Here is a 22,702-nt window from a genome sequence, read left to right on the forward strand (position 1 = left end):
CGAGCAACCTTATCGCCCAGGGGTTATCGACCGGGCCGGTGAGCAAGGTGATAAGGGGTTGCCCCTCCCATCGGGCCGATGCGTGTTCACGACTCTCCACCATTTTGCTGCTGAGAGGGCAGTATCAGTGCCAAATCCTCAATGACTCATTTGATTATTCACCGATTTATCCTCTGCTCCCATAATGGAATTCGTTCTGGATAGGTGCTATCGACAAAAGGGGACTAAATCGCATCTTCATCGTATCTCGAGTATCGCCAGCATCTATCTGTTGCGGGGCAAACCCCAACTATGGAACCCGGAGAACGGGGATTCCCCGATCCTCTGGGAGATTTATTAGCGTGACACGGCCCCGAGGGAACCTGAAAAGCGCTGTTCTAGTTCTACCCCATCTTACTACGGGAAAATTGTCTATCCACAACCACGGATTAGGGCGATTACGGCAATTACGTCAATTCCGCACGGGTATAGCTACTTAAACCACCACCATGACGACTGCCCCTACCCGTCGGCCTCCTCCGGCCTATACAGCTCCCCCAGACTCCGGTGTCCATGCCACTTCTGAGCTCTATCGATCAATTTCGAGGACGGCGTGCGATCCCGCAGCCCGCGTACCGAAACAGTCGTTCACCATCCGCCCATGCTCAGGGCAGGCCTGGGTTGTGCCCGCGGGCTATGTCTGCCGCTTGACAACGCCCCAGGGCCCGCAGGTTGGGGATCTCAACATCTGGAATGCGAACAATCCCAGGGAACGAATGTGGGCCGCCCGGACCCGACAGATCCATGCTTCGCATGTCTCGGTTGGTGATCGTCTCTGGTCCAACCTGCCCTACCTACGTCCCCTCGTGACTATCACTGGTGACTCGCTCGGAGGTGGGCAGCTGCACGACGTGCTGGGTGTCGATGGCAAGCGCAATCCTGAGGTGGTTTTTGGTACCACGAAGTTTGGTGGCCGTGTGCATGACTTGATGGGAACGCGCTGCGATCCCTATGTAAACCTGCTCATGGGTGGCGAGACCTTCGATTTCCACTGCCATTCAAACCTCACCCGCTCCGTCGTGCCCTATGGGTTGACGGAGCTGGATGTTCACGATGTCTTGAACGTCTTCCAGGTCACCGGACTGGATGAAGAAGGGAAATACTTCATGGAGACGTCTCCTGCCAAGGCCGGGGAGTACTTTGAATTCTTTGCCGAAGTGGATGTCTTATGCGCGCTGTCTGCGTGTCCTGGTGGTATGTCTGATCCCCAGAGTCCATTTGAGACCTGCTAACACTGCCGAGGCGATCTTTCTAACTGGGGATGGGATGACAAGGAGGGTGGGATGGGCGCTACATGTCGACCCCTTGGCGTCGAGGTGTATCAATTGGCGGATTCGAAGATTCTGGATAGATGGACCGCACCGGAGAGTCCGGCCTACAAGGGAATGCATGGTATGGGAATGCCTCCCCGCGAGAAGGATGGCTATGTTGGGCTCTGAACACTTCTATATCTATCCTCGAATATCTGGCCACGCGTCAATTGAGAACTTCCAGAGCGTTTCCATGTTTTTTTTTTTTTTAAATCAACCAAAGCCTCCAGGTAGTGGGAGAAGACTGAAAAATCGAATGTTGCATCCCGAGATGACTTGCAGTATCACCACGTGATCTGCCCCGCATTTGGGCGGGCAATAGCGTCATCGCATGTTCGCGTGTTACATCAACAAGAAGGCCGTTCATCATCTCAAGATCGAGTCGAACGAGCAGGTTTCTGAGACCGCTTTTGTGGATTTTCTTAGGCTATCCGTCATCCGTAGCCGTTGAACTCGTACTTATTACCCCTCGACGTAAATCATGTCAGCCCGGGCCGCTGAAATGATCTAATAGTCCGTAGAAATCATGACATCTTCAGCGTTGGACAGTGCGAAGACTGAGTCGCTGTAGTGTGACCCGAGTGACTGCCCTGATTTGCTTCGGAGGATCGATGCAGATTCCAGGGACGGCCAAAGTGGAAGAGGATAGGTTCCAAGGTCCTTGCGAGCGTGCAATGGGGTAAGACGAAGCCTTAGCAGGGACGATTCACTAGGCCCCGTCTTATCACGGCCCCGCCAAGTATAAAGTCTCCTTCCCCTCCACCTCCGCCCTCTTATCTCCTCTCATCTGTCCACCTGTCCACCCTCACCTTTGCTGCTTGCGCCATCCCGACTCCACCCACTTCACCTGCGATCTCACTCGTCTTCAACAAGCTCCTCATCACATCCATTTGCCTTTCTGTCGCAATCATGCCTCTTTACAATGTGGGAAACCATGTCATGTGCTCCGAAGGTGCCCCATGCTGACTTTGATGGACCTGCTAGGTCACCCTCAAACCCGACGTGAAAGACGAGGAACTCGAAAAGTTAGTCTCTTTCCGCCCCTGCCGGAGCCATCCCATCGAATCGAACTCTGCTGACTTATTTACACCAGGGCTAAGCAGTTGGCTCTTGAGAAAGGTGGAACCATCAAGCATGAGTATAGTCTCATTAAGGGTTTCACGTACGTACTCCACCGCTGTCGGCAGCCAAGCAAACCCGGCAGCCAAGCAAACCCGGCAGCCAAGCAAACCCGGCAGCCCTTTCGTCTTCACCCAAACGGACATGCTAACCTTGGATCGCGCTCTAGCGTCGAGTACCCTGAAGACCACGTCGACACTCTCGAATCCAACGACCACATTCATGTGGAGAAGGATGCTGAGGTGAACACTCAGTGATCGCCTGAAACACCTACAAAACTGGACTCGGTCAGTGACTAAATGACCCTGGACCCAGTGGAATAACGGAGGGTATTTTGCTTCAGCGCCATGATTTGATACCAGGAACACGCTCGGCCGTTATTCTGCACCTTATGTACATATTACTACCTACCAGTAGGCGTTGTGTTCCTCTATTCTGTGAAGGTTGAACATCTCACTGGTCGTATGCTCCACGTAGAGCTTTTTTTTTAACGAATGGCAATGAACTTCCTTTGAGCCTGAAGACCTCTTTTCTTATAATCTTCTCATATTCGAAAAGGAATCTCATCATTGCTAAGTTTGGTGGACGTGATATTAATTGAAAATACCCCCAAATTAGGAGTAGGGTAATTTGTTAACATGGCGGTTGATAAGTGCATAAAGGTAGTTTGCTACTTCGTGGCCTGTACCCGTAATTTGCGTCACCTAAATAGCCATAGGTTGTATGCTCCCTTATAGAGAGCTCCTAGATACCTATTGTTGCTACCATAAAAGGTTTTCCGGCGCCCATCGTCGCACAATCAGATTTGTTGACCGTCACACATAGCATTCAAACGAGCATGGTCTGTTTGCAAGTTAGAGTAGTTGACACGACCATATAGCGCTTATTTGTTGTTTGCAAATTTGCAAGTGCCGGAAGTAAATTTGCCTTATGATAGACTGAAGCTCCTAGGAGCACCCTTCGTTTTCCGCGATACATGGGCAAAATCTGAGAGAACTATGAGGGGAAATGTAATGCATTGCAATCACTAAAAAGACTACAATTTTGTTTACTATCAACTTACTGCTTCGCTAAAGATTACTATAGGGCTCGATGTCATGCCTTCACGATATTGAGTCAAACACAAGCGTGAGATCTACCATCCGCACCTGCCCTAATAATCGCTGTCGGGATCACATGAGCGTTCCCAGAAATTCCCTAGGTATCATCATATGTGCAAGACTCGGCCAATAAAAGGTTGATATGAACCCATAATACTGAGGATAGTTTCTGGGAGGGGGCACACTGTAGATACATGCCTTATGCGGGTTGGAGAGCCGCGCGCCGAAGCCGAGGATATCCGCCGCCAGACCGCATACAGATTCTCTCCCGTCACCGCCCCGGTGCCTCTTATCACCTGCGAACCCCTTCCCTTTCTTTACCTCCGCCACACACAATGGCTACCGCAGTCTCTCGAGCCCTTATACCGAAGGTGCGGCATTGCCTTCCGTGTAGAGCACCCCTCCTCAGAGGCGCCTACTCAACGTCTCGACCCAATCGGAGTTGGACGGTCCCCCAGGGTGCTGGAGATGTTGCAAGGGACCAAGTCGCTCAGCTGGCTGCTAGTCCTCGTCGGCCTCTGACACTAGCAGACCTACTCAGGTAATTAAAAGGCCGCATAGCATACTAAGTAACCAAAGAATTAAACACTAACAAGATTAAATCTTTGGTAGACACGGGCGCCCCCCGTTGTCCGAAGATGCCCTCCTGGCCTCGGCCAATTTCACACTGTCATTACTCCCCGCACGACTCGCGTCCCGAATCCAGGCCCTACGAAATCTGCCCTTTATCGTTGTCTCCAACCCACATGTCTCGAAAATTTATCACAACTACCTCCATTCCCTTTCCACCCTGCTCCCATATCAAGAACGGCGAATCACTACGTTGGAGGAAGAGAACCAATTTGGCGATGTGCTTGCGGATCTTGTGCAAACACATACCAATACTATCCCGGTACTTGCACGGGGCTTTTTGGAATGTCAGAAATATGTCAGTCCGTCGGATGTGACACGTTTCCTGGATACCCATTTGCGCGCGCGGATTGGCACCCGTTTGATCGCCGAGCAACATCTTGCTCTTCACTTTGCGTCGCAGCCCGTTGGCGGAGAGTCTGACGCTGCGGAGTCACCGTCGACTAAAAGCCCGATCCCCTCCAATTATATTGGAGTCATTGATACAGCGCTGCAGCCAGCACGGATAATCCGCTTGTGCGAGGATTTTGTAGGGGAGATCTGCGAACTCAAATACGGCGTACGTCCGCATCTGGAGATTGGAGGGGAACCGGACGCCTCGTTTGCTCATATTCCAGTGCACGTGGAGTATATCATTACCGAATTATTGAAGAACGCATTTCGAGCAACCATCGAATCAGGTAATGAGCGCGAGCCTATTGAAGTGACTATCGCCGCTGCTCCTGATGTACCGGGGCGGGAGCTCCCCGTTCGGGGCGATGCCGACGCCGGCTTCCAGCTCGATGTGAGCGAGGACCTTCTTTATCCCAACGAATCGATCGGATACTCGAATCCGTCACAACAGAGCATTACAATTCGTATACGTGATCGGGGAGGTGGTATCCCGCCGGAAATCTTGCCTCACATCTGGTCCTACAGCTTCACCACCTTTTCAGATATGGACTTTAGCTCAGAGAATGGTAATTTGGATGCGCTTAATACTATCTCTGGTAGCGGCGGTCACTTGAGCAGTATTGCCGGTCTTGGATACGGACTACCGCTAAGTCGAGCATATGCGGAGTACTTTGGTGGAAGCATCGCGGTACAGAGTCTTTGGGGGTGGGGTACTGATGTTTACTTGACCTTGCAAGGCGTTGGAAGAATTGACTGAAAACGTATTGCTTGAATTATCTACCTATTGGAATATCTGGGGTGGAACTTGCCAAGTCACAAATTACAAATTTGACTTGACTACAGGACGGGTCAGCAAATCAACGAGATCCACGACTGGCAAATCAAGATCTTGAACGGCGTCCACAATCCGATCTCTTTCTGTCTCAGAGAACCGGTATGCCATATTCCGGGAAAACTTCTCTTGCAGAAAGTTTTCTGTTCTCAAATTGCGCACATGCCCAATGGGGTACTCAACTAAGATTTCTGAGAGTATAGATCCGTCTTGGAGATAAACTGTCAATCCTGCACCGAAGCTTCGCTTTTCCAGGCTTAAATAATCATGCGTCAGACGAGGGTCCGGCCGTACCATGATCCTCCTACGGAAATCTTCTACCTCCTTGCTCCTAGCCCAAAGGCTTTCATCTGAATAATCTGCAGCGTTCGGCGGTCTTCCTGTCAGGAATGCTACAGCAATCACATATTGGACGCAGTGATCACGATCAGCTGGATTCCACAGTGGTCCGCTTTTGTTGATTATTAGATTTGCTGCTGCGGTGGTGCGTAAGTCCATCTGTGCCACATCTTTCATGGGATTCGAGAATCCCCTGTCCTTAAAGCGATGGAGCTGAAGGAGTGCTGCTTCCACTGCCGATACTCCATGTCCTTCCACCGGCATTATTTTGAACATCACGTTCCGGATGGTCCATGTTCCAAAGGGGCGAGGGAACTCAAATTGTTTATCGCCGAATGTGCAGGCCCAGAATCCCCATGGCTTCGAGGACAAGGCTCCTGGCATCCCGGGCTGGCCAGATCGAACATATAAAGCAAGCTGAACAGCTCGCCTGGCAGCGTCACCCGCTGCCCACCCTTTCCGAGGGACTGTATTGTTCTGCGCCCTGTAAACACGAATCGATTGTCCGTCTATCCAGACATGAGAAATACATGCCTTTGTTTGTTCTTCCGTGAGTCCAAGCAACCAACATACCACAGCGGCGGAAGCTAGTTTAACTAGTATCACATGGTCGATGCCGTAGGCATTGAAGGCATTGCACATTTGATAACACCCCTGTATTTCGTATGCCTTGATCAATGCAATCAGCAAAGTTCGCATCGTTAGCGGGGGTCCGGTACTGTCTGTTTGGTTTGTTGCCTTGATGCGCGACAACCAGTCCATAACGGGCAAAATTGCACCGAGATTATCTAAACGCCCACTTGAATCTTAGATCGAAAAACCAGTGAATAACTGAGAGAGATATTCATCGCGTACCTGAAGGATGTCCCCACTCTGCTCCTCCCAAGGCATCGTTATGATCCAGATAGCGTAGTAGAACTCCAAAACTGAATACGCCGTCCAGCAAATTCACTTGTAAATCAGTTCCTGGAACTCGAATCCCATCTTGAACAGCAGTGTTTATGGCACCGGCATGGAGGAGCCTCTGGCACTCAGGATTTGTAGCTACGGTCTCAATCGCACACCCTATGGTATCTAGGAACGCTAGGCGTGCTCTTGTCCAAACCTCTTCATCCGTCTCATTGATCTGGTAGTGAAAAACGTAGTGTGCAACATCAACAATAGGTTGATCATATGTAATCGACATGGCGGGAGGTGATCATAGTGGTCTTACAACACTCAAGTTGCTACTTTTATGCCCAGGGAAGAAGAAAATAACATATCGCCCGCCATTATTTCCAAGTTGAAAACTGCCTTATGCCTTGAGCTTAATGATGAGACGGGTCATTTTCTTGTGCAACAGAAGTCGGTGTATTATTATCAAGAAAAAAAAATTCCGTGTATAGTTTATGGATCTACAGCTTCTCTCCAATCATGATTTCGGCCGGTCTGTTTTGTGTCTATTCCCTCATTGTTTTTGCTTACCGAGAAATCCCCCAGGAAGCTGATTTTATACCCACTTGGCTCCCACTTTTTCAGACAAATGAACCAGACAAATGAACCAGACAAATGAACCAGACAAATGAACCAAGTAGAAAATATATTTAACAGATAGCAGCTGCTCTACCACTATTCCAATTCTCTTCTCTTCTCTTCCCATAGCCCTGAAGTGATCACGTATGACGTACAAATTAAATCATGGCCACAAAAAGTCAACCCGGAACCGCAAGTTTCATAATGATCGCGATTCGCATCCCTTCATATAAATATCTTTCTCCCCCAACATGGCCTTTCGTGATAAGCGAGTCGTCCTCGTGGGTGGTGGTCTCGGTGGCCTTGCTTTCATGAACGTTGCCCTTGCTTGTGGTATGAAAGACGTTCAGCTTTTCGAACAGGCCCGTGAGCACGGTGAGTCTGGCGCTGGTGTAGACGTGACAGCTAATGCAAACCGAATTCTTGACGTGTTTGGCCTAAAAGGGTCGTTATTGCGTTGCTCTTCTCCTAAGCTGCCTTACTTCATGCAGTATCACAACTACAAGTCTGGCGATTATCTGGGCCACATCGAAGAAGCACACGAACCTCATGCTCGTTTAATTCACCGCGGTCACCTATTGGAAGCGCTTCGAGAGTTCATACCGAACGAGCTGCTGAACTACCATAAGCGTCTGTCGTCTATCCAACGTAACAACAGCTCCGACTCTGCGCCGTACACTCTACATTTCAAGGACGGGACAACCATCGATGCTGACATTGTGATTGGTTGCGATGGCATTAAGTCCGCAGTACGTCGGGAGATCGGAATAGGCGATTCACCAAATTATTCTGGCCAGGTTGTATATCGCGGTTATATCGACTACAAGGACTTACCCGAGGATACTGCAAATCTCCTTCGAAACGTCGTCAATTTTCGGGGCCGCCAGCGCCACATTATATGTCTTCCTATTGGCAACCAACCCACGAAGACTGACAGGATCGGCTTCATTGGATTTATGACGGAGCCGCTCGAGAATTGGGATTCCGAGAACTGGGTATCTCGATCTGAAATCAGCACACTTCATGAACATCTTCACGATTGGTGTCCACAAGTGCAGCAACTTATACATGGTTTAAGGGAGACCTCATCAGACGGTTCCATGATGAAGCAGGCTCTTTACGTCCGAGAGCCAGTTGATAAATGGTACGAGATAAAAGACTGCGTGGATTCCGGTGTCGTTCTTCTAGGAGACGCAGTTCACTCGACTCTTCCCCACCAGGGTGAGTAGGTCCTGGTCGTGTGATTATAAAGTACTGGACTAATCGAACACTATCACACAGGCCAGGGTGTGGCTATGGCTATTGAATCCGGCGTTGCACTAGCTACCATTCTTGCGCACTGGAAAGAGCATGACTTGCAGGCTGCGTTCCAGTTCTATCAAGACCTACGCAAGCCCCGTACCGATAGGATAACAAGGACCAGCTACGAAGCTGGAAAACTGGGTAGTTCAGATGACCCGGATAGTTTCAATGAGAATTTCAACCCCGAGGCTCTGATGGAGCGTATGAAGTGGGTCATGGACTACAATGTGCTTGATGACCTGCAGTCCAAGAACGCTGGATTTATGACTTTTGAAGGTTCTCCGCTCGCAGAAAAGTAGAGTCTCAGCAGCGCCTATATCTCGAATATTTCAATGATCTAAAGCGAAGCTGAATGAGGCTATCGAGAAGAAATTTTGGTCGAAGTCCCACCCGAGAAAGGGAATTAAGTACATACCACGTACTGAGTAATAAGACTATAGACAACGGAATATTATACTTGAAAGAGCCATGCAGACAGGGATGCCAATACGGTTCTTTCAAGCATTCTCGAATGATCATATTTGCCTCCCCTTGCTCGGTAATGTGGGTCGGATAAGCTCTCCTGTGCCCCTCATCTTCGGTACTTATGTAGCGGTCCCACCAGGATAGACCAGCAGCTCCTCATCCCCGATGAAGCAAGCAACACCGAATTGTTTCGGGGCGCTCCCGACAACCACGCCCTACTGGCAGTTCACGGCTGGGGTACAGCCATCCAAACTTATATTTGATGTTCTGAGGCTGTAGGACCGAGGCACCCCCATGCCGCTCATTTTCCTATGGCAGCTATGTGGTGTGCGGATTGGTAGCAGGATGCAGATGCCCCCACGCCTCCTCATCAGGCTCGGTGTTGTGTCCGAGGGTGGAATGCCACCGATCCCGCAGCTTCTCCAGGCTCTCCTACTTTATCACCGAATCGGTTTCCGGATTCCGCAGCTTCCCCTCATTTTGCCAATTGTCTAATGGTCCTTAATTCTTCCCTTCTCCCCCATTTTTCCAAACTCATTGTTCTAATTTGTGACTTTCAAGCTTTATCGACCATTCAGAACACAGCAGGCAATCATGCAAGTAGACCCGTTCTGATTACATGGGTCCTTGCTATATCATTTAACTAATGGCAGCATAGGGTCTATACTGCGTCTTTCGCCTTCTTCGAAGCTCTCTGGGAGGTATGTAACATACCAAAACTAAGTATGACTCGTCATTTCGGAGAACTAACAAGCAAACTCGACATTTGTCTAGGGCGGCGTTACTCATGTTTTTGTGAATCTGGGCTCAGACCATCCCTCGATCCTCGAGGCCATGGTGAAAGGCCAGAAAGAAAAGAGAGATCAATTCCCGACAATCATCACCTGTCCCAATGAGGTGAGTTCCTAATTGCGCCATTGAAAGCCCGGTGCAGACACACCAGCGCTGTGCCCCGCCTCCTTCGGTTACTCTCGGAAGTACGAGCCCACACTGATATGCGGATTAGATGGTAGCCCTTTCTATGGCCGATGGATACGCTCGTCTAACTGGCAAACCGCAAGCTGTCATTGTGCATGTGGATGTGGGAACCCAAGGACTGGGAGCTGCCGTCCACAACGCTTCGTGTGGGCGTGCACCGGTCTTGATTTTCGCGGGACTCTCCCCGTATACCATTGAAGGCGAGACTCGTGGATCGCGAACGGAATATATCCACTGGATTCAGGATGTCCCGGATCAGAAGCAGATCGTGGCCCAATACTGCCGATATGCGGGCGAGATCAAGTCCGGGAAGAATGTGAAGCAAATGGTCAATCGAGCCCTGCAATTTGCGACGAGTGACCCCCAGGGACCGGTTTATTTGGTCGGTGCTCGCGAGGTCATGGAGGAAGATATCGAGCCATATCAACTCAACCAGCAGGTCTGGGGCCGGGTGAGACCAGCTGCTCTGCCCCCAGCTGGGATTGAGCTCATCGTGTCCGAGCTCACAGCAGCCAAGAACCCGTTGGTCATTGTTGGGTATACTGGACGCCAGTCACAGTCCGTGACAGAACTAGTTACTTTGGCCAATAACTTCAAGGGAGTGAGGGTTCTGGATACTGGCGGCAGTGACATGTGCTTCCCAGCCAATCACCCGGCATGGCTGGGTTTGCGATACCCTGGTCATGAGCTGGTGAAGACTGCCGACTTTATCTTGGTGATTGATTGTGATGTGCCCTGGGTTCCGACGCAGTTCAAACCGTCCGACTCTGCCAAAATTGTCCACATTGATGTAGATCCGTTGAAACAACAGATTCCAGTCTTTTACATCCCATCGATGGCAACTTTCCGAGCGGATTCTGCTACGGCACTGAAGCAAATTAACGAGCATGTCGCGGTGAACAGCTCGGTCCAACAATTCATTGGTTCTAAAGAGAATTACACAATGAGCCAGCGCCGCGATGAAGAGTATCGTCAGCGTCGGAAAGAAATTGCTGATTTGGCTGTTGTTCCAGAGGGTGGAGATAGCGCTCCTCTAAACGTTTCGTACATGATGGCCCAGGTTCGCAAGGGAACCCCAGCCGATACAATCTGGGCGATCGAATCTGTGACGCTTACCCACCAGGTATCAGATCAAATCTCCGCAACTCTCCCGAACTCTTGGATCAACTGTGGCGGCGGTGGCTTGGGCTGGTCCGGTGGTGGTGCACTCGGAATCAAGCTCGCATCGGACGCACAGCACGGTGGTAAAGGCAAGGGCAAATTCGTTGTGCAGGTAGTCGGAGACGGGACGTTCCTATTTTCTGTTCCTGGATCGGTCTACTGGATCTCTCGCCGGTATGGAATCCCTGTTCTAACCATTGTATTGAACAACAAGGGCTGGAATGCGCCGCGCCGAAGTATGCTGCTCGTTCACCCGAACGGTGATGGATCTCGTGCTACCAACGAAGACCTCAACATCTCTTTTGCTCCCACCCCGGACTACCCCGGAATAGCAAAGGCGGCCGCAGGTGGGGAGCTCTGGGCTGGCCGAGCTTCGACTGTTGCGGAATTGGCGCAGAAACTACCTGAAGCGATCCAGAGTGTGCTGGATGGCAAGAGCGCGGTCTTGGAGGCTCAGCTGGATGGCACGGTGGGAAAGTACGTAGAGCGAGCGTCACACCTTTAAGAAGCGGACTTAGGCCCGCAAGAATTGTTTTTATTTAAAACTCATGAATAGAGAGGTTTTATCCGCGCATCCAGAGTAACGTGTATAGTCCGAGTTGTCCGAGCAATCCGACTGCATTAAGCTTATCGCGCCGATGCCGGCGATAGCCTTATCTACGCGGGGCTCGCTGTTTTCAACATACAGTATCACACAGCATACACCGCCAATTCGCCGTGTTTAAGGAGCGAATTGCCGTATCATTTGGTATCATTACCCCGCCGTCTCTTTTACGCCCTACGCCCTATAATTGACGAGGTCGTAGATGCGATCGCTCCTTTGTCCACCAGCAACGTCCAAGCGCAGAGAGCATTAGATAACAGAAATTCATACCGCGAATGAAAGCCCGACTCCTCATCTCAAAGGTTCTACAAATCTGGGTTATGCGGACTGCATTGATGAGTCATGTGCTCCCCATCGGAACCGTGCTGCCGGGTGGATATCGCTGCTGTAAATTCCGCCGTGGATTCAATAATTCGCCTCCACTACCGCCCCAACTCTGGCGTCACTTTTTTCTCCTCTTTGCAACTCTGTACTATCCAGGTACCCGAGGCCCGTATTCCATATAAAGCCAAGTCAGCTCTGCCACGTCCGTACCCAAACGAACTCACCTCACGCCGCCCTCGCACACACCGATATACACCGGAGCCCACCTATCCCACCCACGCCCTTTCACAATGAGCCCACCCGCCCCGTTGGAGGTTGATATGGTGGGGGTCACCGATACCTCGGCCGTGCCTATTCCTGATCCGTTGACTGTCAATGGCGTCGCGGGCTGGCGCCAGAAGATGGCTCAGATGCCCACCGGAATTGCTGCGGCGTGCAGTAGCGATATGTTCAAGAGCCCGGTATGACAATGGTTGATTTAAGGAGCTCTAGGTTCACGAAACTGATATGGGATTGTCTCGGAGCGATAGGCTTGCTATACCAAGCCTAAAGCGAAGCGTTTTGACCGTAAGTCTGGGATATAGGTCGTGTTACAAAGACAATTCTGATCCAATGGCGCATAGATCACTTGTCAATTGAGGCCAAGTCTCGCAAGGTATGTACCCATAAATTTCTCATGAATTGCCAATTGATTCTTCGTGTTAATGCTATTACCAGGCCTCCACGCTTAAGACTGCCGCTCGTTTCCTGAAGAACCCAGGTATGATTGATTGAACGACCCCCTGCGCAAAATGCTTTGACGCATCCTCACCTTTACAGGCATGATCTCCCTTGGCGGTGGCCTCCCTTCTCCCGAATACTTCCCATTTGAGCACCTAGACGTCAAAGTACCCAACCCTCCTGGATTCTCTCCCGAGGCCACTCAAAAGTCTGGCTCCACTTTGCGCGCTGGAAAGCATGATATCCAGGAAGGTTCTAGCCTGTACGGTACGTTTATATCCTGTCTTCTATCGTCAACTTGTTGGCTTCAAAGACTGATGTCACTTATCTATAGACCTCGAAATCGCGCTTAACTATGGCCAGGCTACTGGCGCAGCCCAGCTTCTCCGCTTTATCACTGAACACACGGAGGTATTTCTTACGAATAAGCCCGGAATGTTTTGGTAGAGACTAATTATAACAGATTATCCACAATCCTCCTTACTCCGACTGGCAATGCACGATGACTGCTGGCAGCACTTATGCTTGGGATACAGCTCTCCGTTTGCTGACCGAGCGAGGTGATTACATTATTATGGAAGAATACACCTTCGCGAGCGCCGCGGAGACAGCTTTCCCCTTGGGACTCAAAGCACTCGGTATCCCCATTGACGAGGAGGGCCTCATCCCAGAGGCGATGGACGAGCTTCTCACCAACTGGGACGAGAAAGCCCGAGGCGCACGCAAGCCCTATGTGCTGTACACAATCCCGACGGGCCAGAACCCTACTGGCGCCACTCAATCTGCGGAACGACGCAAGGCAGTTTACAAGGTTGCACAGAAGCATGATATCTACATCGTTGAGGATGAGCCCTATTATTTCTTGCAGATGCAGCCCTATGTTGGCCAGGGTGCTGCGACACCGCCCCCTCCTGCCAACCACGGAGAGTTCATTAAGTCCCTTGTGCCGTCTTTCTTGAGTTTGGACGTTGACGGCCGTGTGTGTCGATTGGAGTCTTTCTCGAAGGTCGTTGCCCCAGGTACCCGTGTTGGATGGATTGTTGCGTCTGAGCAGATGGTCGAACGCTTCATTCGTAACTTTGAGGTCTCTTCGCAAAACCCCAGTGGTATCTCGCAGATAGTCCTTTTCAAGCTCCTCGATGAACACTGGGGCCACTCTGGATATTTGGACTGGCTCATTAATTTGCGTATGCAGTACACTAACCGCCGTGACGCTTTGCTTCACTCTTGCGAGAAGCACCTTCCTACTGAGATTGCCCACTGGGTGGCTCCTGCGGCAGGCATGTTCGTACGTCTCCCATTTGCCTCCATAAATACTAATCATTGGTCCTTACTAACGACTATTCAGCACTGGATCGAAATTGACTGGCACAAGCACCCTGGAGTTGCAGCGGGTAAGAGCCGCGAAGAGATTGAAGAAGAAATTTTCCTGGGCGCCGTCGATCATCAAGTCCTTTTGTCTCGTGGCAGCTGGTTTAAGGCTGACAGCGAGGCGGTTATGGACAAGATGTTCTTCCGTGCCACCTATGCTGCTGCCTCTTCTGAGAAGATTGATGAGGCCATTGCTCGATTCGCGGAGTGCCTCCGGGAGCAATTCAAGCTCTAAATACTTTATACCCCTCGAAAGTTCTCTTGGATTGGTTTTGCGTTTCGGAAGGTGATTTATCATTTCCAGCCCGCATACATGCCTATAGAAGTTCGGCATAGAATCTTTAGATTGTGAGAGGCATCAGTGGTCCTTAAATTATTTGCAACTAATTTTTGAGCTCCGTTTCTAGTCCTTGAATAATAGATATGTTACCTTTGGTAGACCTAGTAAAATATCTATTTTAAAATTAGCAGTGTGCAACAAGATAAATATTCCTGGCATAGCACAGAACCCTATTTTTTGCCTTCTTGTACAAAATGAATCATGCATCAAATCAACGCGCAGCCATCGCACTTTGTCGCCTAAGGCATCAACAAAGGCTTCATGTGTCACGTGCCTTCACTTGGCAGGTCTCCACCGCCATTGAACCATTGACCGTTGATGAACACAACGTATGCAATCAGAGGACCTCGCGGAATCGGAACAGATGCGATTCGAGCAAAGTCTCGTAGGGGGGTTTTGACTGTTCAATGCTCATTGTGTGTAAACAGGTCACGAGTGTTGCACAATAGTCGTATCACTCATTGATGCTGCCACCGATCGAACCTGGCACACGTACTCTCTTTTGATTCACTTGGGGTAAGCTGAGTTTTGGCTGTTGGCCTGATATCTGCCACACTCTATAAGCCACGTCTCTCATTCTAACTTTCTGCTTTCATCTTTCGCAAACACCTACTGCTTTTATGTTCCTTTATTGCTCTCTCCACATCTCTTCCGTCCACTTTTTGCTGCCTGCACCTTCCTCTCTCTGCACGCTGAATGTGACTATGAAACGGCAGTATGGCTGACCGCTATCAACAGGACTCACATTCAGTCGACGAACTGCAATTTTCCCCCAGAACCAAGGATTTTCTCCTTCGGTTGCTTGATACTCCGGAGTCTTCTGGACTGCCTGTCTTGCCAAGTCTTCGGCCTCAGCAACAGTCACCTATCAACTTTCATGCCAAAAATCCAGACACCAGTCTCACTCCATTTGCTCTCTTGACGTGAGTACCTCTTAAATCTTGCACCTCTGATTATGTCTACTCACTTCTGTATTGGTCAGTGACCCTGCTGTCCGCTATCAACTTCCCCGGGTTGGACCATTGGATTTAGGCCCCGGAGATAGCGTGCAGACTGATCAGGAGCGATTCTCAGAGGACCAAGATAGCGATTTGTGGTCAACTACTGTCGGTGATTCGAGCACTCTTCTCTCAGAGCTACTTGAACACCTGGAAGAGGAAGCTGCGCAGTCTCCTAAATTCGATACCCAGCCCACCTGGTCTCCTATCCCATCAGGGCCCTCTATTCATTATAGCATCCCTGAGGAATCAGATAGTTTTGTCGGTGATTTGTCTGCGATACCTAGAACTCCAGATCGCCTTACTCCTCCACTGGATGTGAAGACACCTGGTCACACTCTCGGCCAGTCTTACAAGCAGTTTCTTGAAGAACATCCCCTGGATCAGACCTGCGATAGTGACATTCCGGATCTTTTGAACCATAACGATCCTGCTGTACACCTCAGACATAGTTCAACTTCTTGGAAAGGCGAAGGCGGAAACGATCAAACAGCGATTCGCAATCCACGGCCTACTCCAACCACTCCCCGACGCGTTAATCATCAAGTCCCGTCTTCATCATCTTTCATCTCTCCAACTTTCTTTGGCCCGCTTCCGACTCCTTTCGCTCATCGCGAATTTTTAGCTACAACTCCTTCTCGCTCCCTGTCCACATTTTCTCCTACTTCCCCGTCGCCTACTCCACAATCCCGGCGCCTTCTGCAAAAAGGCCTGACACGCCAGTCCCGTTTTCATCTCGGTAAGATCTTCGGGCATCGACGTACCTCCAGCAGACTCTAGATCAGAGTGTGTGATAGGCTTCATTTTGGTTATTTTCAACATCCTTCTCTTAACCACCCCCTGACTCTTCTGACAAACGACATCAGCCAAGATGGATCCACGTGTGTCCCGATTTCTAGACCCGTCGTCTGCTATGGCAGCAATTACCAGACACAAGGCGGAAGCTATAAAATTAGCCCGAGAGCAAGGAGCAGCTGTCAAGGAAATGTGTCGTCGTGCAAAAACGGATGTGCCACCGTATGAGTTCGAAGAGTTGATTGGGAAAGGTGCCTACGGCCGTGTCTACAAGGGTCACGAAATACCATCTGGCCGACTTGTAGCCATCAAAGTTCTAGACATCGATTCTTTAGACTACAAGTCTTTGCGAGATTTTCGGGATGAATCGATCAAGGATTTCATCCACGAAACCAAGGTGATGAAACAAGTGAAGGATTCTGGGGCAAAAAACATCAACGAGCTCATTGAAGCTATTTCTATCCATTCTCAGTTGTGGTTGGTTTGCGAATATTGCCCTGGTGGAAGTGTACGGACTTTGGTGGGTTTATCTCCTTTTTGATAAATTCCAACCTCGACCTGACTCAAAACAGATGCGCGCAACTGGAGACAAACTCGAGGAAAAATTCATTATTCCTATTGCCCGTGAACTCGCAGTGGGTCTACATGCTATTCATGAAGCCGGCATCATCCACCGTGATGTCAAAGGTAAGAATCTTTCAAAAGACTCGTTGAATGCATGCTTATCATTTCTTGTAGCTGCCAATATTCTTGTCCACGAGGAAGGCAGACTTGAGGTTTGTGATTTTGGTGTTGCGGGAATTCTTCAATCACAACGAGACAAACGGTCAACATGGATTGGCACCCCTCACTGGATGCCACCAGAGATGTTTGCAACACGTGGTGAGGCTCATAAATACGGTAGTGAAGTATGTTTTGGGTTCAAAATTTTACTTTTCTGGGTGTCCACTGACTTGAGTAGATTGATGTGTGGGCGTATGGCTGCACATTGTTCGAGTTCGCCACTGGTAACCCACCTAACGCTGGCCTTCGGGAGCGAATGCAGATTGGTCGTCAGCTCAACCGAAGTACACCCAAACTCGATAGCGAGAAGTACAGCCAAGGCTTAAAGGACCTAATTGCATTCGCGCTTGACTCCAATCCAGCTAGTCGACCTACCATGGCTGATATCCTTGCCCATCCCTACATCTCTGGAACCGAAGAAGAATACCCAACGTCGTCTGTGAGTGAGCTTGTGCGCAATTACTACCAATGGTCACAGAGAGGTGGTCAGCGGGTATCATTATTCCATCCTGGAGGTGCAGCCGCAGCAGAATTACCTGGCACCGAGGAGTCAGATGATGATTGGAACTTCAGCACTACAGATGGCTTTGAACGAAGATTCTCAGTCATTGATTTGGATCAAATAGCGGCATCCTTGGCTGAAATGGAAGAGGCCATCAGTCCAACCACTCCGATCCCTGAACACGATTCTAATGAAGACTCATCCGACACTGATATGGACCCTGAACAAAAGGCCAATTTTGATGAGCGGGTGAGAAGAGGTGCAGCAGCAATGGAAGGCCTTTTTGATGAGGGAAAGCCAAGCTACAAATACGAGACCAAGAATGATTTTGTTCCCGTGCAGCCCAGTCAGCCATCTTCAGATCTTCCTCTTCGCACCGAGACGGATAGGTCTTCTGTGACATCTACTTTCATCGATATTGATATAGGGTCGTTTGACTCGTCACATTATGCAGCTGGTGCTCCATCAGCACAACCTTTTCAATTAGCCGATGCCGACACCATCCGTGCAAATCGATCTAGCATTCGGCTACATCGTAACTCAAACGAGAACAGTTCACAGTCGTCTAACAGTGGAGCAGAAGGCGACGAATCGCAGGATGAGAGCTTCAAGCCCCAGTCAGGCCCTCGACCTCCCACTATGGACTGGAAATTCCCCGTGTTTATGCAGCCAGAGGATGAAGAGGCAGATGGGCCAAAAGGGGCTGCAGCACCAGAACCAATTCAAGAGGAGACCTTCCAAGACGAAAAAAGAGCTACTATGGAATGGACGTTTCCCGTCATGTCGAACCAAGCAGACGATACGGACAAAAGTAACACTCAAACCTCGTCAGATCGACATGATACTGTTCGAGCACCAGTTCCTCCGTTATCACGGCAGCCAAGTGACGAGCCTGGTGACTCTCGCCCTTCAACCTCGGCCTCTGACAACTCTTTGATGTCGGATTCCGACTATGATCCTTTTCGCTTCGATCGCCCAACAACCCCTCGCGTTGTATCACCTCAACCGGATTCTTTCAATTCGGATTTCCCAACATTAACCGAGTCGGTCGAAGATGATGATTTTGAGTCCACTGGTGTACTTGATGGACCAGGACCTGACGAGGAGGAATCACATCCGCTGTGGAAAGAACATGCGGATGTGATCTCCGAAGATGATGTCCCACCACTTCCTACTGCCATTCCGGTGCACGACAGCCCGGGAGATGCACCGACACCCGTATCGGAACCAGGATCCCCGGTGTATGAGGATACCTTACAAACAGTTCGGCGAGATGTCATATCCCATGCAATTACAGCAAGGGAAACAGAGCCTGAAGCCATCATATTTCCTAACATCATCCCTCCTAGCGCGGAAAGTCTTCTTGAAGGCGCCGATGACAACACTGTCGCTGCTGAACTACATCGTTTACTCGGTGACTTTCTGGGTGCTCTGTCTGCAACTGGGGAGGCACTGTCAAGAACAAGCTCTGGGTACCCAACAGATCCTGTCACTCAGACAGGAGAGAGAGTTCCATAATTTGACTGTTATAGTATCATTGCGAGGGTTTAGTAATGTTGTTTCGAGGTTTCCAACCCTGCTGCTCACAGATAAAAGAATACTACGAATGTACCAAATGTCAACCCCATTCTATCGCCTTTTGCTTTTTCCAGTAGCCTGTGTTCATTAATGGATGATCTCTGCGATACGCCAACTGCAAATGTTACACAAAATTCACCCCAACACGGCTCTAGCTAGGCGCTGAGTCCTTCACTCCATGAACATGAAGCTTGGATCCGCCCGAATCCATACAAATTCCCCCTGATAGGCAGTAAATAGAAATGGGTTGTGATAGGTAAGGCTTGAATGCTCTAACATGTGAGGAAAACATTTGAGGATAAACGCGACATGTGCATCCATTTCTCATTTGAACGCGTTCAGCTCAGGGCGATAGTCATGTTTTGATCCCCACACTTCTCTCATTCACAAATACAACAAGTCCTGTGCCTCAACATATCTCTTTCCCTCGTCCTTCCTCTCTCTCTGCCCAACCATCCTTCACTCTTTATTCTTCCTTCTTCCCCTCTTCCTCTGGGTAGCGTATACATGATGCTGGGAGGCTTTTCAAGCAAGAACCCCGCGGCATCTTTCACCTTTCCTTCTACTCCCCCGCCCCCTCGGACCCGAGAGGAGTGGGAGAGAGTGCTAATTGGGGTCAAACACCTCTACCTTCAACGACAGTACAAGCAATGTGCCTTGCGTGCTGCAGAGATCTCGAACTCTGCCAGGAAACCAGTCTGTATTCTACCTGCCCGGCTACTTGCAAGACTTCGGGACTAATTACTTGATTCCAGATTCATCCAATCTACCAGGTCTTCCTCAGCTTCTATTCCGCCATATCATACGAGTTTCTTGGCCAAGCTGCTCACCCCTATTCCAGCAACAAGGTCTCATTCCTTTATCTAGCTTTGGATCATTTTCTCGACTGCAGTGCAGCGTTGCCTGCTCCTATTCCTCTTCCCAAACTACCCAGTGGCTATGAAAGCCCTACTGCAACACCCTCGCCGGTGTCGCCCCAGACTCCCGGGAGCAGCCTTGTTGCGTTCGACACTGTCCAGCGTCGGCTTCCCATATCAGAGGAGCTTGTTCATAGTATCTCACGGATGATTGACGTCTCTCTTGGCACGGATGATGACCCATTTATTTCAGATCATGAGACGGAGAATCGAACACCATTTATGATCTCTTTGACCCAGCCTGTTCATCATCCTAGAAGTCCCATAAAGGAGAATCCGCTTTTTCGGGTCATGATCTCTCCCGACAAGGCTTGCAAGGACACCAGAGACCCGGTGAAGAAAGATCCCCTTATGCCCTCTCCGCTCCGCATTCACAAGTCTTCCGGGGACTCGAGTTCATGTGCGATGAAAACTCCAGAACGCAAGGAAACTTCCAAAGAAGCCATGGCGAGACCCCGGCCTCCGCCTTTGCCGTTGCAAGTAATCCCGACTAGTCGCCTGAATATCAATCGGTCGAAACCAAAGCGGCCTACACTCTCTCTATGAAACCAAATCTTGTTCCAACTCACAATCACGTCACCGAGTCGTTTTCCACAAGGTCATCTCGCAACAAAAGCAGACCTGTTGATGGGCTTACAGAGGCTATATCTCCCCGCCGTGCAGCCCAGATCGTACGATTCAACCGAGGGGTTGGGTTTCTCCAGTCTCAAGTGGCCACGAACATTACCGAGATCCAGGAACATGCCGACCACATTACTGAGATTCAACGCTCCCGCCGCGCGCGCAAAATTCAACGTGTGGCCTCGTTCTGGAGTTTTTCCCCAATCAAAAGCACCCAAAATACCGAGATCAAACATGAGCATGATCCGGTAGTTGATCAATTTGGGAATATCTTGGTGAGTGAGACCAAAGAACAGCGAATTGCGCGCCTCCGATCCGAGGGGTGGAACACTGTCGGACTGCGGTCTCCACGAAGTACCTGGAAAGGTGCCCGCTACTACCAAGAGTTTTGCAGTATGGTTTTGAATGAACTTGATCTGGATCAATGAGGAGCTGGTCCTGGGGGAGGGACGTCTTTTCGATTGAGCTATTGTCATGATATTGGATTTGTCATTGTTGACCTGGGCATTTATATGGTGACTACTTTTGAAGGGTTCAAGTCGAAAAGTGGCGAGTCTTCTCATGTGTGATTAGTTGAGTCATGCTAATGTACAAGGCATGTCATAATATTCCCTCGGGGTTCCTTCCTTGGTAGTATCCGTATCGCTTCGCTGGTCTGTTCCCTCCGGCCTTCGATCTGGCCGCCGTGGGGACTGATCCTCATAGTGAAATTTCAAGCCCGTCGATGCTCAGAGTCCCTTGCTCACAGCGGAGCCTAGCCCCTCGCCCAGACCCCCTTTGCCGAAGAGGCCACCCAGTTGGTTACCCATTTGGTCTTGGATCTTGCTGAGGTTCTGGTCTTCTGTGAGTTTCTTGCCGGTCAGACTTTCTATGCAGAGGTAACCAGATTTGTTAGCTCTCTGTATTTCTATTTTGGGGCCAGGAAGTCACAACGAAAGCCTTCTAGCTTCTATTCATAAGAATGTTAGCTTACTTTTTAATCCATAGGACACTTTTGTCTCTCCCATGGCATCCAGGATGATTTCTTGACATTTCTTTTGGTATGGATCCAGGGTTCCTGAGACCCAAGCCCCAAACAGGAGCACTTGCAGGGCGAGGTATAACAGAAATTGAAACATGGTGAAAAAGACGTGTTTCCAGACGAAGAGAATATAGATATCGAGATGTTTGGGGGACCCGACTTTGGGTTGACGTACAGCTCTATATGTATGTTGTAGTCGGGCCCTACAAGCCTATGACGTGCAGGGCGTAGAATATGACGCTGCAGTGGAACACAGGCCGTTTCGGTGGGGCCATGCACTCAAATCTACTATCCGGGGGGGGGGGGGGGGGGGAACCAGGCCAATATTAACTATGACGGCGCCAGCCATCAGCCGTTGGCCAATGGTTCCAATGTCTATGGCGCGCAGAAAGAAAGGGAGCTTTGGGTTCGATATCCATGGGTCTGGTCTAGACGCAACCAGAGCAGGCCGATCCCGAGATCTACAAAAGCTTAGGCAAATCCTCGCTATGTTGGAAGTGGGCTGTGGGAAAGCCGTACAGAGTATATACATCGTTGCATTTCATCACATCCACCATCCATTAGATCGGTGACAAGGCGCTTGGGTTTACATTGGAATCATTTCCTTGGTCTGAAAGGGTCAACAGGAGAGACGTCAAATTTCTCCGACCGTTGGTTTTCAGGCAACGATGCCCTTGTTTGATACTCCGACGCTTGTAAAGCCCTCCCGCTCGGGCGCTTGCTCCTCCTTGGATCTGACTTGCCTTGCTCTCATTTCGACCCCATTGAAGATGGAAGCGACGCATTGATCCGAACACCCATCAAATCCAGGGGGTGGCCCCCAAACATCGCCTGGAGTCCGTTCAGCTCTGTGGCGGTGCACAGCCGTTCCGGGGGTGAATGGCGCGGTACACGCACGCCAAGGGCCCACTAAACCCTACGGCCCCAAATCGCCCTTATCGCGCGCCT

General features: G+C 50.0%; 11 protein-coding genes across 11 annotated transcripts; 9 read left to right on the forward strand and 2 right to left on the reverse strand.

Moving 5' to 3' along the window:
• Positions 1–488: 488 nt before the first annotated feature.
• On the forward strand, positions 489–1,478 carry N7462_007463 (urea carboxylase-associated family protein; the record flags this gene model as incomplete). Its single annotated transcript, XM_057079181.1, has 2 exons — positions 489–1,233; positions 1,282–1,478. 2 exons carry the CDS (start codon positions 489–491, stop codon positions 1,476–1,478), a joined length of 942 nt encoding a protein of 313 aa, XP_056931851.1.
• A 780-nt stretch (positions 1,479–2,258) lies between these two features.
• Positions 2,259–2,725, forward strand: N7462_007464 (uncharacterized protein; the record flags this gene model as incomplete). Its single annotated transcript, XM_057079182.1, has 4 exons — positions 2,259–2,273; positions 2,334–2,374; positions 2,443–2,511; positions 2,638–2,725. 4 exons carry the CDS (start codon positions 2,259–2,261, stop codon positions 2,723–2,725), a joined length of 213 nt encoding a protein of 70 aa, XP_056931852.1.
• A 1,178-nt stretch (positions 2,726–3,903) lies between these two features.
• On the forward strand, positions 3,904–5,348 carry N7462_007465 (alpha-ketoacid dehydrogenase kinase family protein; the record flags this gene model as incomplete). The annotated part of the gene is made up of 2 exons (XM_057079183.1): positions 3,904–4,109; positions 4,181–5,348. The coding sequence occupies 2 exons, from the start codon at positions 3,904–3,906 to the stop codon at positions 5,346–5,348; spliced, it is 1,374 nt and encodes a 457-aa protein (XP_056931853.1).
• A 63-nt stretch (positions 5,349–5,411) lies between these two features.
• On the reverse strand, positions 5,412–6,948 carry N7462_007466 (putative 2-methylcitrate dehydratase (PrpD); the record flags this gene model as incomplete). Its single annotated transcript, XM_057079184.1, has 2 exons — positions 5,412–6,550; positions 6,618–6,948. The coding sequence occupies 2 exons, from the start codon at positions 6,946–6,948 to the stop codon at positions 5,412–5,414; spliced, it is 1,470 nt and encodes a 489-aa protein (XP_056931854.1).
• Positions 6,949–7,525: 577 nt separating this feature from the next.
• N7462_007467 (uncharacterized protein) lies at positions 7,526–8,875 on the forward strand (the record flags this gene model as incomplete). The annotated part of the gene is made up of 2 exons (XM_057079185.1): positions 7,526–8,495; positions 8,556–8,875. 2 exons carry the CDS (start codon positions 7,526–7,528, stop codon positions 8,873–8,875), a joined length of 1,290 nt encoding a protein of 429 aa, XP_056931855.1.
• An 825-nt stretch (positions 8,876–9,700) lies between these two features.
• Positions 9,701–11,685, forward strand: N7462_007468 (uncharacterized protein; the record flags this gene model as incomplete). The annotated part of the gene is made up of 3 exons (XM_057079186.1): positions 9,701–9,742; positions 9,816–9,938; positions 10,048–11,685. Coding segments are annotated over 3 exons (1,803 nt in total), but the record flags the coding sequence as incomplete, so codon positions are not given.
• A 713-nt stretch (positions 11,686–12,398) lies between these two features.
• On the forward strand, positions 12,399–14,434 carry N7462_007469 (aminotransferase-like domain-containing protein; the record flags this gene model as incomplete). Its single annotated transcript, XM_057079187.1, has 8 exons — positions 12,399–12,569; positions 12,639–12,675; positions 12,732–12,763; positions 12,826–12,868; positions 12,928–13,095; positions 13,163–13,239; positions 13,292–14,116; positions 14,177–14,434. 8 exons carry the CDS (start codon positions 12,399–12,401, stop codon positions 14,432–14,434), a joined length of 1,611 nt encoding a protein of 536 aa, XP_056931857.1.
• An 822-nt stretch (positions 14,435–15,256) lies between these two features.
• On the forward strand, positions 15,257–16,317 carry N7462_007470 (uncharacterized protein; the record flags this gene model as incomplete). The annotated part of the gene is made up of 2 exons (XM_057079188.1): positions 15,257–15,462; positions 15,522–16,317. 2 exons carry the CDS (start codon positions 15,257–15,259, stop codon positions 16,315–16,317), a joined length of 1,002 nt encoding a protein of 333 aa, XP_056931858.1.
• Positions 16,318–16,408: 91 nt separating this feature from the next.
• On the forward strand, positions 16,409–19,135 carry N7462_007471 (putative serine/threonine protein kinase; the record flags this gene model as incomplete). The annotated part of the gene is made up of 3 exons (XM_057079189.1): positions 16,409–16,852; positions 16,905–17,240; positions 17,294–19,135. The coding sequence occupies 3 exons, from the start codon at positions 16,409–16,411 to the stop codon at positions 19,133–19,135; spliced, it is 2,622 nt and encodes an 873-aa protein (XP_056931859.1).
• A 567-nt stretch (positions 19,136–19,702) lies between these two features.
• Positions 19,703–21,161, forward strand: N7462_007472 (uncharacterized protein; the record flags this gene model as incomplete). Its single annotated transcript, XM_057079190.1, has 3 exons — positions 19,703–19,891; positions 19,951–20,624; positions 20,732–21,161. The coding sequence occupies 3 exons, from the start codon at positions 19,703–19,705 to the stop codon at positions 21,159–21,161; spliced, it is 1,293 nt and encodes a 430-aa protein (XP_056931860.1).
• Positions 21,162–21,461: 300 nt separating this feature from the next.
• Positions 21,462–21,851, reverse strand: N7462_007473 (uncharacterized protein; the record flags this gene model as incomplete). The annotated part of the gene is made up of 2 exons (XM_057079191.1): positions 21,462–21,601; positions 21,707–21,851. 2 exons carry the CDS (start codon positions 21,849–21,851, stop codon positions 21,462–21,464), a joined length of 285 nt encoding a protein of 94 aa, XP_056931861.1.
• Positions 21,852–22,702: the final 851 nt, after the last annotated feature.

Source organism: Penicillium macrosclerotiorum, assembly GCF_028827735.1.
Source record: "Penicillium macrosclerotiorum strain IBT 26536 chromosome Unknown utg000007l_segment0_segment0, whole genome shotgun sequence".
Lineage (NCBI taxonomy): Eukaryota > Fungi > Ascomycota > Eurotiomycetes > Eurotiales > Aspergillaceae > Penicillium > Penicillium macrosclerotiorum.